General features: G+C 43.3%; 1 protein-coding gene across 1 annotated transcript in view; it reads left to right on the forward strand.

Annotated features, from left to right (window-relative positions):
* The window catches only part of LOC138262384 (kinesin-like protein KIF19), a 696,763-nt gene that overhangs the window by 341,699 nt on the left and 334,262 nt on the right, over nt 1-20,802 (forward strand). Inside the window, exons 12-13 of the mRNA XM_069212284.1 lie at nt 7,891-8,012; nt 10,994-11,142. Coding sequence (XP_069068385.1) covers nt 7,891-8,012; nt 10,994-11,142 — 271 coding nt within the window. The remainder of the gene's footprint in view (nt 1-7,890; nt 8,013-10,993; nt 11,143-20,802) is intronic.

Below are 20,802 nucleotides of genomic sequence, written 5' to 3' on the forward strand. Positions count from 1 at the left end.
CCCAGTGGGACTTGAATCTGGTGTTGACTCTTTTGATGGGCTCTCCCTTAGAGCCCCTTCCTTCTTGTCCCTTGAGATATTTGATTTTAAAAACTGTGTTTCTGACAGCCATCACGCCGGCTAGACGTGTAAGTGAGCTCCACGCTCTTACTGTTCATCCACCCTTTACAACTTTTTATAAAGACAAGGTGGTTTTGAGGACCAGGGCGGCTTTCCTCCCCAAGGTAGTGTCTCCGTTTTACTTGGGACAATCCATCACTCTCTCGACATTCTACCCTCCTCTGCATCCATCTAAGGAGGAGGAAAGACTCCATCGTCTGGACCCCAGGAGTTGGATGACCAACTCTTTGTTGGATACGTGGGGAAGAGGAAGGGGAAGGCCGTCCACAAGTGAACGCTGTCCAGGTGGGTCGTTCTTTGTATTAAAATATGTTACTCATTGGCGAAGAAGGATCCTCCTGAGGGGATCAGGGCCCATTCCACCAGGGCCAAGTCAACCTCATCGGCTCTGGCCAGAGGTGTTCCGGTGGCGGACATTTGTAAGGCTGTGACTTGGTCTCCCTCCACACCTTTGTAAAGCATTATTGCCTGGATTCGGAAGTGCGGAGGGATGGCCATTGTGCGCGGTCTGTGCTGCAGGAGTTCCTGGTGTGACCGGACAGACACCCTCCTCCGAGGTGGTACTGCTTTGGGACTCTATTCATTAGGCGAGGAATCCACAGGTAGCTGTATCCATCAGAAGAGCAAGTTACTTACCTTCGGTAACACTTTTTTTGGTGGATACACAGGCTACCTGTGAATTCCTCACAGTCCCTCCCGCCTCCCCGTTGTCTGTCTGTTCATACCGGGATCGCCTTGGGTGTTCATTTCTGTGTTTTAATTTTGTATATTTGTATATATGTGCATACGTACATAGTTGCATTTCAAGTTATTTGCAAGTTTTCAAATTTGTTCATGATGGTGTACATCTTTTACGGAGGACTATTGCTGTTGTTTCTGTTATTGACGTTTGCGTTTTCTATAAAGGTTTATTGCTTATGATCATGGAGTGTTTGGATTATCGATGTTTAGCTATTTGTCTCAAAGGCACGTCAAAAATTGCGTAAACTGACGTCAGCACGCCGGCGAGGGCCTTTTATTGCCACGATGACGTCAGGCGGAACCGTGTGGAGTCGGGCAATTGTGACGTCCTCGCCGACGTGCAGAGCTAGAGAGAAGTTCCCGTCGAATGCTACGCATGGGGATAATTCATTAGGTGAGGAATCCACAGGTAGCCAGTGTATCTACCAGAAAAAGCGTTACCGAAGGTAAATAACTTGCTCGTCAGGACTGCAATCAGGTAACCCAACTTAGCCTTTTCCACAGTTATTTTGAAACGGACAAAAGGCAAAGTTTAGTGTCAAGGCATCCAAAAACTCCTTTAACTTATTTGGCTGTCTGGAATAAAGTGGATCAGAAGATTTAATGAAAGATACAGGGGGTCATTACAACCTTGGCGGATGGCGGAGAACCGGCGGTAAGACCGCCAACAGGCTGGCGGTCTTACCTAGGTGAATTATGACCATGGCGGTTACCGCCATGGTCATCCGCCAGTTCTCCGTCCCGCCCGCCAGGGCGGAAACGACTGCTGGGCTCGATACCTGGGGTATACCACTGGCGGTATTTGGACCCGGCTTACCGCCGTGGATTTCCAGCGGTTTGAACCACCATGAAATCCACGGCGGTAAGCACTATCAGTGCCGGGGAATTCCTTCCCTGGCACTGATAGGGGTCTCACCCACCCCGACTCCCTCCCCTACATCCCCCACCACCCCTGCCACCCTCCAAAGGTGGCAGGGCCCCCCTCCCCACCTCGACCCCCAACGTAACATTACTGACACACACCCGACACGCATGCTGGCACCACCAACACACACACGCACACACCCCGACATACATGCCCACAGCCACACACACAGTCAGGCACGCACACCCACATTCAAACATACACGCACACATGCATACAGACATACCCACAGCCATACAAGCACTCATTCCCATACACACAACACCCCCACAAGCATACACGCACTCACACACGGCCCCTACGTACACACACGTACACCCCCATGCACGCACACAACACCCCGCCACCCCCTCCCCTAACGGACGATCGACTTACCTGTTCCGTCAATCCTGTGGAGCAACCTCCACTTCCCCGCCGCCCGCAAGTATGGCTGTTGGTGGCTCTCCGTCGTAATAACGACAGAGAGCAGCCAACAGTCATAATACGCCGAGCGGTCTTCCGCACGGCGGTCCCTCAGCGGTCTTGCAAAAAGACCGCCGAGGTTGTAATGACCCCCTCAGTCTTCTGGCAGACAAGGTCTGTCTTAAGGCCAAGTTTTCATTATGAAGTTGCTAGATCTCCCGTGACTATTCTTGTAGGGTCTCCACAAGAGCTTGTGACGGATCCAGGGAAGGTCCCTGTAAAGGATCCATCTTTTTCTTCTCTAGTCTGAATTGTGGGCACCACTACCTCCAGTCAAGTGCTGCGTGTCTGGTCAAACTTAGTCTTTTTGTCTTCTTCTGCCAGAGGCAGGAGCAACATCTTCTAGTAGCCACAATATTGCCTGTGCCCTACAACACACCAGGCAACCTCTGCCTTCCAGAAAAGGCCTCAATGAGAAAAAGCCAAAAGGCAAACAACCTCAGGAAAGAGTGGCAAATCGAAGTTGTGAAGGCTAAATATGGTGACAGGATTTGAGGATGGAACTAGAAGCTACCAGGATTTTAGTGGAGTGAAGAATTTCCTGAGAAAAAGTATTTCAGGAACAAGGGAAAAAAACTCTAGGACAAAAAACTAGGGGCAAAGAATATGACAAATAAGAACTTCCAAATGCCTTGCAGCACAAGGAAGTGATCTGAACCTCCTTCAGTCCTGAAGTATCCCATGATCTTCTGTTGTCCACCTTGAGTTAGGCTGCAAGACATAAATTCTCAGCTGAGGGCACCACACTGCTTAGAAGAATAGTCCACTCTCTGAGCGCTTGTGACCGCAGTGACTAATGATCATCTCCAAAGCTTTGCCATTTACATATTCTTTATAACCAATTGAATTTACCACACAGAAGTCAGTGTAACCTTGCTGCTACTCTTGCTGCATGCACTCTCTATTTACACCATTCTGAATAGATCTACCTCCATTGCACCAGATCTATCCTTTATCATAAAGCATACCTTCACCACTGCATCTTTGAGCCTTGAAGAAGCCCCGGGCCTGTCAGCCACAAGAGGCAAATTACGTGTTGGCTGCATTTTGTGAACATCTTATTCTCATAGTATTAAGAAATCTCCAAGGTGACAAGCTAATCTCAGTGTTTTCCTCTTAAATTCACTGGTCTTCTCATCTTTTTTAGTCTCTAGTTTTCTGAAGGGCCAACTGCAAGTGTAGGGACTCATTTTGACGTAATACATCCAAGGGAATGACTCCTGGAGACTGTGACAGTGGTACCCTTGAAAGCAGCAGAGGGAGGCAGGGGGTCTCTGATAAATCAAAAACAGCAAGTGTGGAAGTACACGAGGGGCATCTGACAGAAAATTCTGTTCTAAGGAGCTAAGAAACCCTGACAGCACAAAATCCACTCCTTAGGTTCCTAACATGGTATTCTCAACCATCATAGGTTAGTCTCTACTGCCCTGTTTCATCAACTGACTGTTGAGAAAGCCTACAAGGATTTTCCTATCCTTGTTCCTGGGAGCATTATACAATGGTGGTTGGGGCTGTTTGCTTAGGGTGTCTTTAGGCCCATCCTGTTATGACTTTGCAAACTCTCTCATGTGTGCCCTTTCTGCGACCTGACTCACAAAATAGAGAGTGCTAGCTTTCAAAGGCTTCTCATTGAGGTAGTGTTGGGGTCAAATTCAAACCTTTAAACAACAAGCACAATAATTTGTTGTCCTGCCCACTGCTTGACTGTTAGTAAAAAGAGAAGTACTTTTAATCACTTCAAAACAAGATGCTACACACATGAAATGTTAATCACCACAGGGTTACGTACTTCGGTTGCTACAGGGGTAGAAGCGCAGGTGCAGGATCACTAAAGGTGTTGATAAGCAGCTTCTCTAGTTCTGCTCATCAGACCTATAAATCAGTCCATATTTCCTTAACTAGACTATTTTCTTTAAGGAGGGTAATTGTTTATTACAGTCCATGCCATGCTATAAGCAGGTTCCCGGTAGCAGTGGAATCACTATGTGTGATCCCGAGCCAGAGTCTTCATTGTTCTGTCTCCCAACCAGTGCATACTATTTCAATGTGTCACTTCATTCCTTCCAGCAGCTTCCCAGTAGTCAACCCTCAGCTCCACCCCCTGTCACTTTGTCGTCAACAGTGCTGGTGTTGCAGACCCAACCAAACTTGAGTGCTCAGGTGCAGCAGACCATGCCATTGCTAGCTCCATTCTCACATTGCACAGTGAGCACTCGCTATTGTGATGTCAGAAGGAGATAGAGAGGCACCCATAGTTAAGACAAACTGGAGTTGTTACTATGAGGATCATGTAGTTCAAAACCTACCCATGAAACCGTGTGCATTTCAGGGGCAACCACTGTTGCATACCCAGGAAGTACTAGCCTCCCTCATGTCAGCAGATTCACTGTATGAATGTAAGGTGTTATGAAGTGGTGCTTCCTTCAATAATATCTAGCCACTGCTAGTGAAACCTTTAAGAGAATCTGGTACTTTCAAAGTCGATCCATAGTCCCAAATGAATGAAACAAGTATGCCTGTTGCTCTAACTCTACCTCTGCTCCTGAATGCCCAATATGTGTGCATTCTCACCACAAAAAATAATATGCAAGAAGTGTATGACATTAGCTTGCCTATACTTTCTTTTGCTTGGGACCGAGTTGTGTTTGCTAAAAATGAAAATGCATTCTAAAATTAGCCAGAGGCAGTGAATAATGTCTCTAGTTAGAACAAACAAAATAAGGGACACTGATTAAAAAAAGAAACATGTGAACTTTCATTCTTTATTGAGCCACGATCCAAGAGAAACTAAGGGGCTGATTAAGAGGCTGGCAGTCCGAAGACAGCCAAACTTGCAGTGTCTGTTGGACCACTATGGCTGTGGCGGTCTGACCTCTCCATTACAAGTTTGGCAGGCAGAACCGCCAATCTACTGCCGTCCCCGCCAGGATGTCCTATCCGGACGGGCTGACGACGTGTGCAGGTTGTAATCAGCCAGTGCACTGAACTCTGCATCACCCTGCTGATTACAACCTTGTTCTCCACCAGTCTTTTCGTGGTGGTACCACTAACATGAAAATGCTGGTGGAGAACAGATGCAGGGGGCCACAGGCGGGTCCCTGCCCAGCATTCTCAAAATGTGCACTGTCTGAGATGCAGACAGTGTGCATTTCAAGGGTGCTGGTGCCCCCTGCGTGCAGCAGCATTCGGCCAGCTCAATTATGAGCCGAGGACAATGCTGCCGCCACTTTCCCACTGGGCTGACCGGCGGGTCAGCCCAGTGGGAAAGTTTTAATGGGGCCAGCGGGGAGGTCACGAGCATGGCGGCGACCACCCGATCAGGAGTTTGACAGATGGGTGTTGCCATCCACCAAACCTGTAATAGGGCCCTAAGAATGTTTGTATCTGGTAGTATCTGGATCTGAAAGTATTAAGTAGTAAAGCACATTTTCCAAGTGATGCATTAGGAAGAAACAAAAGCCACTGAAATGATTTGAATAGCGAGAAGGTGAGGAAAATTGAAAGTGTAGCTGGACATCGATTATGGATTAAACATGAAGCAGAATCTCTGAAAGCATTGATAAGTTTCTTCTTCCCAAGCAGCTTTGGCCTTGAAACATTGAAAAAGAAAAAGCAGGCCAGCACTCAAGATCCATGATGCCAAGTGGATAATCTAAAAAAACATACAATCTAATGAATGGTAGAAATTCTTTAAAAAGAAATCGGGTTTTCATTTTTCAAGAAAGAGACAGCACTAATATTTTTATCACCTTCTTGCTCTTTCCAAGAGCTTAATAATTCCAGTTAACCTTGTTGGAGTTAAAATGACTGTTGTCATTAAAGTAAATTAGAAAGTGTTTAAAATCTATCAGTTAAAAAAATGTTAGGAACTCACACCTACATTTCAAACAAAAATCATACCTGGACATTGTGTTATAAATAAACAGTTAAAAACATATGAAACATGGCAATACAAATTACAAACATCTGCACAATATATCACTGTTGCCATAAATGCCACAATTTTCTGTTAAAAAAAAAAAATGTGTCTTATATTAGCTTTTGAATGAGTTGCGACTGAAGTTCAGTTACAAAACATTGATACATAACATAACGATTTGATATTTGGAAGAAACACCTACAACACCCCTCTTCCAGATACCAAGTCGGTATCTATTAGCACTACCTTTAGGAGTCAGAAAAACTTTTCTGACTCATAAAATTGGATTCTCCATCTGAAAAAGCATTTTTAGTATCACAAATACCAACTCGACATGCTTGTGACCGTAAACATCCTTTGTACATTTGGTCCTAAGTTCTCTCATGTTTGATGTGTTGTGTAGCCATTTTAGTTATAACTCCATGCATGTTATTTTAGCAAAACTAGGCCTGCAGCTGTGCACTTTAACCTAGATATATTTTATTCAGCTTAGTTTATTATTTTAACAATAGCCACATTTGTGGTCTTGTTTTATCTCTCTCTTTCTAGCTGTTCTTTGCCTAGGCCAGCACTGCTTTCTTAAACAACACATTTCTTTCGCTCTGTGCTTTTCTCATGGCTGCAGTAAGATTGTTTGCCGGTAAACGTGGTAATGCTTTGTCTCTGGTATTCATAGAAACATACATATCCTTACGTAGGGACATTTTCTTAGAACATCAGCTGTTTTTATATAAAAACACTTTACTGTCCCATACACGTTAGAGGGAGATTCCAGCCACATGACCACGACTCTATGCTGATTGCTGAAGGCTTCGCTAAAGTTGCTTATGCAGACTTCAGGCTCTTGCTCAGGTATGGGGGATGATGTCATCCCAGGGGAACCTGAAGGGCGGAACTAGAGTTTAACATGCTGTGCTCTAATATAAGCCGAGGTAGGAATTAGTCTATTGACTCTAGTGACAATATGGTAGCGTTATGTCTATGCTTCACTCTCCTTGTCACAATTTTAATCGTATCATGCTTTATCGTCCTGGTTATTGCAGTACATACTTTATTATCTAAGATGCAGTTGCTTCATTAAAACCTTATTGAAACATATACTGCCTCTGCTTGTCCTTGTACATGTGAGACACATATAATTGAGAGAAACAGATGCGATCTGAGCGACTACGATTTCCCTGAGGAGTCAGTTGTGTCATGTGCTCGGCTGCCCAATCATCCCTGCTCTTGGGTAGAGATGAGGCACTGCTAGTTAGCTGGAGCAAACCCTGGATTGGGGTGACAGGTGTCACCTGCAGTGGATTAGACTCAGTCTCCCACACTGCAGGTGATTCTGCCGCTCAAATCCAGTAGTCTCATTAGAATAATGAGAGCCTATGCAACAGATGTATGTAAACATTTTTTCATGTGTTTTTGTGTAGGTATTATTTCTCACAATCTTTTAGTGCCAAGTGATCTTTTTTAAGGATCTTGTTTCTAATTTGCTCCCGTTTTTAACACATTATTTTTGTGTTACTCATCTTATTTTTTATATTTTGCTCCAAGCTCACCAGTACTTTTTTAATGAGTGATGTTGGGCACTATTCCTTACTACATAATTGACAAGGCTCCAGAGGAATTCTGTCTTGAATGATTAAGGCTTTTGAAAAGCTTCAAATTCGAACTCTGTAGGGCCTGTTTTTTTTTTTTTTTTTTATTAAATGAAAGTTTTCTCTTTTTGTAGATCATGATATCCCCATTCCTCAGCCGTTGGGAAAGCTTTATCGCCTTTACTTTCAAGAGTATAATGCAGGAGCGCTAAACCGACTTGTGAAACTTCACTCTGTTGTGTCAGCAGCTCTCAAGGTAAGACAGACATATGCTTTTTCATTGCTTTTAATTCAATTTCTATCCAAACCACACTGGCTTTACGCAGCTTCTTTGTGTGAGTAAACGACCTCCAAATATGCAGTGGTGCTCTCTAGACTTTCTGAGGGATGACTAAGAACTTGAAAATGGGGTGTTCTGAACCACACACATTGTAGCCTTAAAATGGACATGCTGATACCTAAATGGGAGGAAATGCTGAAAACCAGGGGGCTTTTGTGTAATAACTGTCCTGCTATATTCAACCCAATGGGTTGACAAAACCCTGGAAAAACAAACCTAGTGCCAAAATGTAATTAAGCACTGTAACAATAATTGTTACAAATTGGTGTAGAGTCCAAAAAATGACAACATAACAACACTGTTTGAATAGTAGAACAATGACTTTTATTTGTTGAACATCTCAGTACAATATTCATTTTGTGTAGTAACTACATAAATAATATTTAAACTAGCAACATTTAATTTTAGAAGTGATGTTACGTACTAAGTGAAGATATGAACTTGGAAAATGAAAAACTAAAGAAATTAATATTGTATTGAGATGTTCAACAAGTAAATGTAATTGTTATTTGATTAAAACACTTTTATTATGTTTTCCTGTATAGGACTTGCCACCAATTTGTAACATTTATTTTTACAGTGGTTCATGAAACTAAATGGGAGGGGTTTATGGAGGCATTAGAAGGGGTTTAGTTAGGATCAGGGAGGGCTTTAGAGAGGGACATTCACCATTTCCCATTCACTGAAGTCAGCGCTGCCCTGCTGGTTATGACCTGGTTCTCGGGCAGCCTTTTCAGGATGGTTTCACCACCATGAAAAGGCTGGTGGAGAACAGGTGCAGGGGTCCACAGGGGGGCCCCCTCACTGCCCATGCCAATGGCATGGGCAGTTCAGGAGTCCCTCTGCCCAGCACCCTTGTAATGCGCACTGTTTGTTGTGCAGACGGTGTGCATTACAAGTGTGCTGGTGCCCCCTGTGACTGGCAGCATGGCCGCTTGCTCGATTACGAGCCGGCAACAATGCTGCCGCCAATTTCCCGCTGAGAGGTCGGTCGGTCGGAAACCTTGGTTTCTGCCCGTCAGTCCAGCGGGAAAGTCATATTAGGGGCGTCAGGGAGGTCACCAGTAAGGCGGCAACCTTCACATCAGCAGTTCTGCAGACAGGTCTTCCTGCCCCCGAACTCGTATTGAGGCCCTAAGTCTAACAACACACATGGCCAACCACTGGTACTGTAACATTCTCTCATGGAACATAATGGAGGTAGGGTATGAATAAGGACATATATATTAAAGTTAAAATATATATTCAAATAGTACATATTCATTATTTAATTATAAAAAATATAATACCTTATTTTGAATTTAAGACATACTGTAACAATGAATTGTATTGGAAATGAAATTAATATTACTTCCTTACATAACTTTGAATAATTATTAGTTCACATTAATTGTTTTCCTTAGTTGGGAATTCATATTTTAATGTAATCTTAAAAACAATAATTTTAAGCTAACAATATATTTCCACAAATTATTTTGTTCTACATTTAAAGTAATTATATAAAATACGTTTCCATTAATATTTACATTTTTTGAATTAAATTAACATGTTTTCCCTATACTTTACCATGTGGTGATCTCCTGACTGTGGGATTTATCTATGGTAATGTACAGGGAAACTTGCAAAAATATAGTTAACATGAGAAGAAACATTACAAATATTGTTATGTTGAATATTAATGTAAATTAATGTTATATACTTACGTTAAACATAGGACAAAATAATAAAATATGTACTACTTAATTAATTTTTAAATAAAAACTTTAATTAATAAAAATACATTAAAATTATTTTTCTGAAATTTAAACTTAAAACAAAATCCTAAGGAAAACATATTTTGTAATGTGCTATAATGATTATAAAGATGATGTATGGAATTAATGAATGAATTAAAATGAATGTTATTATTTTTATTATTTGTAATCCAGTTTATGGTTCTATTATTTATAATAATAAAATAGGGTATTAAAATATTTTAAAATCAAAAAATGAATATATGCTACTTTTATATATGTTTTAAAATAACTTTTTATTTATTTATTTAATATTTTAAATAACCTAGTTTATTTTAACATTATTTATTTAATTTTAAGTCTCTTCTTTTATTATTTGCTGTGAGAGGGTGCTGCAGTAACGGTGATTTGCTATGTCTAAGGCTGGACTTTCAGCAGTTTTATTTAGTGTTTTTAAGTAAAAACTTACACTTGGAGTTTGTGAAAAACAAAAAGTAGTAAACTTACTTAAATGTATAAGTTACACATGTAGGTTAAAAGTACAGTTTGTGACTCAGGCCCCAAAGGCCTAATTCACAATGGTAACTTTCATGTTTATTTTGTTCTATATTGAAAGTAAACATATAAAATGATAAATTAATAATTGTTAAAAGTGAAGTATACAATTAATTAAAATTAATTTGATTATGTTTTAATAAAATGTATTGTTAAACATTATTTTTAAAATTCAACATGCTATTAACATATTTTATATTGAAATAATATTAATTATTTTTCTTTTTTTAATAATATTTTTTATTTATTTATATTTTTAACTATTTGAAATAATTTTATTTTTTTAATTTATCGTTATTTCCTATGGTGTTTTATTTTAAGACCTCACGCCAATATTTTCAATGAGAGGGTGTTGCAGTACCAGTGGTTGTGGTGTTAGGTGCTGGACTTACTGATGTTTCTTTTTTCAGTCGCAGCATACACCCACATACTCAGTATAAGAAGTGTAAGAAGTGTAAGTTAGAAGTGTAAGTTACCTTTGTGAATAAGAACCAAAGATTGAGCAGGACCTGAATAATTATTAAAGCACATTGATTGTGGCATATATACAACAATAGTCATATTCTCATATATATAATGTAACCAAACAATTTTTCTGCCCTTCTCCAGAAAGGCATAAGTGCATCTGAACAGCTTAAAGGAGGGGGTTCCTTTCTGCAGGCAAGTACTGTAACCAATCCTGATAACACACAAGATGAAAATCAGACAGATGAAGAAAAGGTGCCTGAATTGCCTCCCATCATCTTTGATTCAGACAGGTAACAATGTTATTTCACATCTATGATAAGTGTGTGGCATTTCATTCAGCAATGAATGCATCAGTGTATAGACCAAAAGTGTGAAACAAAGATGATGTATAAATTGTTCGGGTATAATTAGTACAGAATGTACAAAATTAGATTCACTCATGATTGAGCAAAGTGGAATGTTTGGGGCTTATTCACAAAAAGGGTTATTTGCATTGGAAGTACTACTACAGCAGTAATCTTTCACATACTTCTACAAGCCTTAGTGAATCTGCCTTGATACATCAAACTTCCTATCATCAAATTTGCATATGCAGAGGACCTCATTATGAGTTTGGTGTTCCCACCACTGGACTGCCAAACATGTGTGGAGTACGTCACTGCCATAGTGGTTGCACGCCCATGAGCGTATTACAATGTTACTGCCGAGCTAACCGGTGGGAACATTGTAATACACGATTCAAGGGAGCCGAGGCCAATACCGGAGCACACAGCACCCTTGGCATGCGTACTGTCTGCAAAGTAGACAGTGCGCCTTCCGAGGGTGCTGGGCAGGGGTGCCCCCAGCAAATCCTTATTGCCAGCCATTCCAGTTGTAATCTGCCAGGCAGAGCTGAGTTCACTGCTTCCCTGGCTGAGTACAACTCAGACCACCGTTGGGAACAATGTTCCCAGCAGAAACAGCAGTCTCCTGGCGGGCCCACCCACCAGGGTTATAATGTGGCAGTCAGACTGCAAGATTTGTGGCGGTCCTACCGTTGCCACGAGGCTGGTGGTCCCTGGACTGCCTCATAATCAGGCCCACAGTCCTTTCTATTTGTACTTATTACACATGGATGTTTCTTGACCAGTCCCGTTTTATTACATTTTTAGATGTTTTGAGATAATTCACTAAGGGCCATATGTACGAACACATTTCCCCATAGACACAGAATGGGTAAAACCCTTTGCTACATCTGGCCCTAAGACACTTAAGAATTCATAAAAGATTTCTACAGGAGAACCAGTATACTTACTCCAAAATGCCTTTGTGAATAGACCCCTTTATCTGCTTCTCCTGTGCTAGGACAATCAATTGCACAAGTTCTAGAATTCACAACTGGGACTCAGAGGTCTGCCACCGCCACATTTGTTTGTGTGCCAAAGACCAAGTCATCAATGTCAAGTTTTGGGCGGGATGCTTAGAGATATTTCTGCTTCATATGGTCTTCATTGATTGTCATAAATGTTGGAATAATTCCCCACTGCCTGCGTGGACCCAAGAACACTTTTCATAGATGCATTATCTATTAAAACGTCACACAGGGTGTTAGTGTCTATCTGTCCTCATAATGAGCAGCACGCTGTAATAGCCAATAGAAGGCTACATTTTCTCTTTGCAATAAACTGAGGGTCTCCGTTTCAAACCTGCGTTGCAGAATCTGATGTGCAAAAGGGGGTAGTCAATGCAAAATGTAGGGACAATTGCAATCTTGTCTTTTACACTTTCACTCAACTTCTGTAACATAATTTCATCAAGCAAAGTGATTTCTTGCTGCTTTCAGACAAAACATTTCTTTAGAAGTGCATTGCCTTCCTAAAAAGTGTACCTCCTATGGAAGGAAAAAGGTTATTCCTGACCCCTCCCCCAAAGTCTGTGTGGTGTGCCTTCCAGCCTTGCATTTGTTTGAAACCTGAGACATCTGTAAAAAGATTTCCAATAGGACCTTGAAAGATCCAGGAAGCATAAGGCTCAGGGGCATTATACAAGAAATGAGAATGGAAGAAGAAAGGAAGAGAAATAAAAGGCTGGATAAGTCATCTTCTCATACTTCCTTTACAAGACAGCCTGACAGGTGATTGTCAGGGAAAGAAATACACCAATTCCATCATTCTGTACGTCATTCGAGATTCGCATCTAAAGTGATGGCATTGATGTGAAGAGCATCAGCATCGACCTGCTCTCCAAAGGCAGGTTCAATGCCTACCACACATCAGCCTTATTGAGAGTGCCTCAAACTCTTGAAACACCTGTCGCCTAAAAAGCTTCACCATCAAAGACAAACCAGTGATAGCCGTTAACACAACTGCCATTGTTATCGACAACTAAACCAGCTTCCCTATCAACATCACAAGGACTCGCCACACTATCTACAACACTGATGCCAAAACCAGAACATCACTCATTGTTGCATACCTCGCTGTTGAAAAGAAAATACCGCAGGACTCCATCACAATCCCCATCACTACTGATGTCGAAAGATCAAGACTGTCACCATTACCCACTGCGTTGATACCTATGACAGCTACTACGTCACACTTGATTGTGTCACACGCCTCAACATCTCCACAGCTGTCATCATCTCATCAACATTGCATGTCTCCTGGTGTGACACCACATTTTTCCACCTCTTCGTCAACTCCAACTCTGAAAAAGAGAGTAGAATACCTGCCAAAGCCTCCTTAAGCTGGAGGAGGAGTTCCATTACTTCGTGTGACACACTGCCCAGGACTGGGAATGAATAATCTCCAGTCCTTAGATGGCCGCACTTCTACAGGCAACTGGGAGTACAGGCACTGCAAACATTCAAATACATAGGGTCCATCATGTCCATCACCCGATGGCAGGAGGGAGGTTGTAGACTACTGAGAGATTTAAATTTTTTTTTTAAAAATGTAATTGTCACAATTGCTCTGTTGAGAGTTCATAATGCTATGTAAAAGCATAAATAAAGATAAAACAAGCTTCCTCAAGCTGTGCATCATCCTTTCACTCCTAATCCACAGCTGTCACCTTACAGACCACTAAGACCAACAATCTGTTTTGAAGACCCAGAAATGATTTCTTTACAACCCTTGCAACTGTATCTTTCTGTCACGACTCACGTGCTGCTTGCGCCTGGAATTTGCAGATCTGGTGGCGTGGATCTTCAATGTTTGACTTTGGCCCAAAAAGGGGCGACTCTTTCTGGTAGCCACGGTGCTGTAGGCAATGGAGATGCCAAGAACAGACCGTGCCCTTCAGAAAATAGCGCCAGAGGGAAAAAAACCCTTAGAAAAAGGGGAAAAACCTCCAAACAGGAAGATTCCTGGAAAAAACAAGAACAAACAAACAAGAATCCAAAAGGAGCAAAAGTCAGGAAACACAGAATGCTGAAATCCAGAACCAAAAGGGGAGGAAATCAGGAGCGAAGACACTAACTGAGCAGAAAGTGTTGCAGCGCAAGGAAATGAAGAAAACACAGCCCTTATATACCAAAAGACAGGAAGTGACCCACAGGAAGTAAAAGGACACCATATTAGACAGGGAGAGGTACATAGAACAAAACAGAATATAAACCATAGAGAATAGGGAACAATGAATGCTGGGAAGAGAAAGGTAACCTGGGAAGGGAAGAAGACATAAAAAAAGTACAACAAAAAGACCCCAGAAAGAAGAAAAGAAAGAGGATAAGAAGGAAGAAAGAAGAACAGGTAAGGGGGGTCAGGAGACCCCAGCAAGGCGGTGGAAAACGACAGAGCGAGGCCCCATGCAATGCCTGGGGCCTCGAAAAGTGCATGAAAGGCTGGGGGCGCGACGCGTTTTAGAAACGCGCTGTGCGGCCCCAGCCGAACGCCCGGCTTGTGCCGAACATTCGGCTCGCGCCGCACCACGCGGCGCGACAGTAGGTCCCCCTCCCGAAGGTCCAGGTTTGAAAGGAAATAAACGGTGAAAGCGTTGAATCAGGCGAGGAGCGTGAACAGAAGATGCATCTTCCCAAGAGCATTCACTGAGAGGATAACCCTTCCAATGAATCAGATACTGAAGGCGTTTGTGAAAAAGACGAGAGTCACAAATTTCCTGTACTTCATATTCAGGAACATCATCCACGAGTACAGGAGGTGGACAAGGAAACTGACGTGAGTAAGGGTCAGGCACATAAGGTTTAAGCTGAGAAACATGAAAGACCGGATGAATCTTCCATGTATGAGGTAAGTGAAGACGGACAGTGACAGGATTGACCAACTGAAGAATACGGAAAGGCCCATAGTAACGAGGTGTGAACTTATTTTGAGAAAGACGTGAGGGTAAGAATTTGGAGGAGAGCCAGACTTTATCTTGCGGATGATAGTCTGGATTGGTAGCACGTCTCTTGTCTGCAGCCTTCTTCATATATCTCTTGGTATGTAACAAATTAGATCGAATTAGTCTATGGATTTGGAGAAGGCGTTTGGAGAAATAGGTAATAGCGGGTAGAGGAGAGTTGGATTGTGGAGAAGTAGGAAAAGAGGTAGGATGAAAACCATTAGAACAGAAAAAGGGAGTGACCTTGGAGGCACTATGGACTGAGTTATTGTAGGAAAATTCTGCTATAGAGAGGTAAGTGTTCCAGTTACTTTGGGTAGAATTGCAAAAGCATCGAAGATATTGCTCTAGTCCTTGGTTCAGACGCTCGGTCTGGCCGTTGGTCTGAGAATGGAATCCTGAAGACAGGGCTCTATTAATATTTAGTGTTTTACAAAAATGCCTCCAAAATCGGAAAATGTACTGAGGGCCTCTATCAGATATTATGGTATGTGGAAGTCCATGGAGACGGAAGATATGATCAATGAATATTTGACTTAGTTCTTGAGAAGTAGGTAGCCTTTTCAGGGCAGTGAAATGAGCCATCTTCGTGAAAGAATCCACCGTGACCATGATGACCCGGTTTCCTGCTGATGGTGGGAGTGAACACATAAAATCAGTAGAGATGGTATGCCATGGGGCCGGTGCAACAGGCAAAGGCTGTAGTAATCCTGCCGGTCTGGTATGGGGTATCTTGATTTGGGCACATATGGGACAGGCCTGAACGTATCTTTCCACATCCAGCTTCCAGGTAGTCCACCAGAAAAATCGTGAAAGAAGTTCTTGTGTGGCCTTGATGCCTCTATGACCAGCTACAGGTGAATCATGGCACATTTGTAATGCCTTTTCTTGCACCTTGTTAGTGGGGAGGAATATCAGGTTTTGATAATAAAAATATCCTTGTTTCTTATGTATTAATGGTCTTAGTTCTTCAATGTCGTGGTCCGATAGGTTGGCGTATTCCAGTTGTACTTCTTCCAGGAAAGACTGAGCCACTCCAATGATCTCACGGGGTTCCAGAAGATACTGAGATAAGGAAGGAGTACACTCTGGATATCGGCGAGACAGAGCATCAGCCAGAATGTTTTGAGATCCAGGAATATATGTGATAAAAAAATCGTACTGACTGAAGAAAAAGGCCCAGCGGGCCTGACGACTATTCTGGCATACAAATTTTCGTAAACATTGTAGGTTACGGTGGTCTGTCCTCACCTCAAATGGTTCCTTGGAACCCATCAGAAACTGTCTCCACTCAAGGCAGGCTGTTTTCAGAGACAATAATTCCCTTTCCAGTACAGAATAGTGTTGTTCAGCTGTGGAAAGGATATGAGACAAGTAGAAAACAGGATGTTCAAGACCATCATCCTCTTGTCGTTGGAGTAAGACAGCTCCGATGGCTCTCTCAGAAGCATCAGTTACGACTATAAATTGTTTGGTGGTATCTGGATGTCTCAAGATGGGGGCTTGGGTGAAGACTCTCTTTAATTCTTGAAAGGCTGCTTCAGCCGCCTCAGTCCAGACAAACCCTTTCTTTAAATTTTCCTTTTTAAGGTGTGAGTTATGTGGCTAGTCAGTCTGGCAAAGTCTAGAATGAATTGTCGATAGAAGTTTGCTAACCCTAGGAAACATTGTGTTTCTTTTATGAAAGAAGGAGAAGGCCACTCTAGGATAGCTTGTACCTTTTCTTGATCCATAGCTATGCCGGTGGGACTTAAATGATAGCCCAGATATTTGACTTCCGTCATGTCGAACTCACATTTTTCTGGTTTGCAAAATAGTTGATGAGCACGAAGTCTTTGAAGAACTTGTTTCACATGGGAAGAATGGAGTTCAGGATTTCTAGAATAAATAAGAATATCATCTAGGTAGATCACGACTGTCTGATTCAGAAGGTCTGAAAACACTGAGTCCATAAATCTCTGGAAGATTGCGGGGGCGTTAGTGAGACCAAACGGCATAACCCTATATTCAAAATGGCCAAATGGAGTCCTGAAAGCTGTCTTCCATTCGTCGCCTTCTTTTATGCGTAAAAGGTGGTAAGCTCCTCGTAAATCTAATTTAGTAAAACGTTGAGCCCCACTGATAGCTTCTAGTATGTCCCTGATGAGAGGCAAAGGATAACGATCTTTAATTGTTATTTTATTCAGACCTCGAAAATCCAGGCAAGGACGAAGATCCTTTGTCTTCTTGGGCACAAAAAAGAGAGGAGCCCCAGCCGGAGACGACGATGGAACAATAAGACCACTCTGTATATTTTCGTCCAGATACTCTTTTAGAACTTTTCTTTCGGGTTCCGTGAGAGAGTACATCCTCCCAAAAGGAACAATTGTGCCGGGTTCCAATGGAATAGCACAATCATATTCTCGATGTGGAGGTAGCACAGGTTTCGACGGTTTTTGGAAAACATCCTGAAACTCCAAATAGTGGTCTGGGACCCCTTGGATCGTATTAATGGACATACCAGTGGCACCTTCAGTATCTAAGGATCTTTTCGGAGACCAATACTTGTCGGAAGTAAAACAGTTCTCATGACAAAATTGCGAAGACAAAGAAACTGTCCGGGTTACCCAATTTATATACGGGTTATGTCTGATGAACCACGGAATTCCAAGAATGATGGTATGGTTGGGGGACGTGATAAGATCGAAGGAAATGTGTTCTTGATGGTTTCCCACCTGTAGACTTAACATCAGGGTAGTGGTGTCTACAGGACCCGAGGATATCAAGGATCCATCCACGGTGTGTACCTGTTCGGGTACTTCTTTTGCTTGTGTAGGAACTTGGTGAGCAGCAGCCCACGTCTTGTCCATGTATATACCACTAGCACCACAATCTAGTAATGCCATAGTCTTTTCTTGACGACCGTCAGGAAGTTGTAACAGGACAGGAAAAATGAACAAGGCGGTTGTATTGTCATTAAAGGAGCTGATGGAAGGTATAGCTGTAGATCCCGTCCCCTCCCTTCTTACAGAGGACGGGAGGTGGCGTTTCCCGAAGGCCTGGGCGGACGTACAGGACAGGTACGAAGCATGTGACCAGCAGAACCACAGAACAGGCACAACCCTCTCTTGCGTCTGTCTTCTCGTTCACTAGCAGAGAGCGGACCTCAGGTAGTATCCACCTGCATGGGTTCCCCTTCGATGTCTCTAGCAGGAGTGCGAGGTTCCTCGGAACGCTGCAGGCAAGCTCGTGAGCTACTTGGCTGGGAAAACCCTCTACTCCTTTTCTTTTCCGATCTCCGTTCCTGAAGACGATATTCGATGGACAGTGCTTGATCCATCAGGCCACGAAGCTCTTCTGCTCTGGTAGAATGTACTAGTTCATCCTTTATTTCTTCTTTGAGTCCTCTACGAAATAAAGTTACCAGAGTACGTTCCACCCAAGTGGTCTCTGCCGCCAGCTGACGAAAACGGGTTATATATTGCAGGACGTCTTGCGAGCCTTGTTGGATGTCACATAGGGCTTCTTCAGCAGAGGCTTCCAATCCAGGACGGCTAAACATCTGTTTGAAGCGACTCACAAAGGTGGAATAGTCCGACAATACAGGGTCGTTGGAGGACACCATCGGGGTTGCCCAGGCCAAGGCTGGACCGGATAAGGCACTGATAAGATAACCCACCTTGGTCCTGTCGTGGGAGAATTGGGTAGGTCGGAAGGCGAAGTACACTGTTAATGCATCCAGGAACTCGCGAAGCTTGGTTGGTTCACCAGAGAAACAAGGGGTGGAAGCGGAGATAGTTGGAACATCACTGGTGCGGAGAGCCAAAGCCTGTCGTAACGCAGCATTTTCATTGCGTAGTTGTTGCAATTCCTGAGCTTGTTGCTGAATCGTGGTCAAAAGAGATTGTTCCGGATCTGCAGCAGCCGCCACTGAGTCATCCATGGTGTTTGAGGACGTCGGAATGGTTGGGCGCTGCAATCTGTCACGACTCACGTGCTGCTTGCGCCTGGAATTTGCAGATCTGGTGGCGTGGATCTTCAATGTTCGACTTTGGCCCAAAAAGGGGCGACTCTTTCTGGTAGCCATGGTGCTGTAGGCAATGGAGACGCCAAGAACAGACCGTGCCCTTCAGAAAATAGCGCCAGAGGGAAAAAAACCCTTAGAAAAAGGGGAAAAACCTCCAAACAGGAAGATTCCTGGAAAAAACAAGAACAAACAAACAAGAATCCAAAAGGAGCAAAAGTCAGGAAACACAGAATGCTGAAATCCAGAACCAAAAGGGGAGGAAATCAGGAGCGAAGACACTAACTGAGCAGAAAGTGTTGCAGCGCAAGGAAATGAAGAAAACACAGCCCTTATATACCAAAAGACAGGAAGTGACCCACAGGAAGTAAAAGGACACCATATTAGACAGGGAGAGGTACATAGAACAAAACAGAATATAAACCAAAGAGAATAGGGAACAATGAATGCTGGGAAGAGAAAGGTAACCTGGGAAGGGAAGAAGACATAAAAAAAGTACAACAAAAAGACCCCAGAAAGAAGAAAAGAAAGAGGATAAGAAGGAAGAAAGAAGAACAGGTAAGGGGGGTCAGGAGACCCCAGCAAGGCGGTGGAAAACGACAGAGCGAGGCCCCATGCAATGCCTGGGGCCTCGAAAAGTGCATGAAAGGCTGGGGGCGCGCTGCGTTTTAGAAACGCGCTGTGCGGCCCCAGCCGAACGCCCGGCTTATGCCGAACATTTGGCTCGCGCCGCACCACGCGGCGCGACACTTTCCATAAAGATATCAAACCCAACATCAATTTTCCCATTAAGGAAGGGAAGACTTACTCCAACGATGGTGATGCGTGGCATTGGGTAGGCAGCTACCTGGGGGAAATGTATGCAAGGCCTGGCAGCAGGCTCAAGGCCGTGCGCAGCGTGGTGCTGCTTGCTGGGCGGGATTGACCAAGCCCCTGCGGCCTACACCCCGCTGTGCATGGCCTTCGGCTGGGGGTCGCTTCATCTATGGCAATAAAATATTATTTTATATAAAAAAACACCCATGGTAATTGACTGGGAAAAAAAAAAAGGTTATAGTGGCATTATATTGTCAGAAACAATGTAACATTTTAAACTAAGAAAAAACACAGAAAGTCATCAGTTATAATTATCTCTAAAACTATGGGTTGGAATATGAGTTTGGCAGTCAGTGCACCGCCATGGCAGTGGCAGAGGTCTGACCATCATCGGCTTGGCGTTCAGACCATCGTATTGCGATGGTGGTCGTCCCATACAGCAAAGACTGCCGCAGTCCTGCTGACAGCGCCAGGCAGTTCAGACCGTGGGGGTGATGAGGCATGCCAAACAGGCGAACTGAGCCAGTGTTTCTGCCAGACACATTATGATGTTGCACACTGCCAATGTGACTGTGGCGTTCCAACCACCACGTCCCAGCAGGTGGAAACAGAGAGTATAAAGGGAGCAACTCTCATGCAGGCAGCGTTACACGTCCTGTCCTGTCATGAAGTCCATCACACACGTCTTGCCCCTGCTCATCAAAGGAGTTCAAAATCCACACCGCCTTGGATGCAACCAACGTTAAGACAAAACCCCTACCTGTGACATTAAGCTCAACAACAGATTGTCGTGCCATCATCCACATGA

Source organism: Pleurodeles waltl, chromosome 10 (assembly GCF_031143425.1).
Source record: "Pleurodeles waltl isolate 20211129_DDA chromosome 10, aPleWal1.hap1.20221129, whole genome shotgun sequence".
Lineage (NCBI taxonomy): Eukaryota > Metazoa > Chordata > Amphibia > Caudata > Salamandridae > Pleurodeles > Pleurodeles waltl.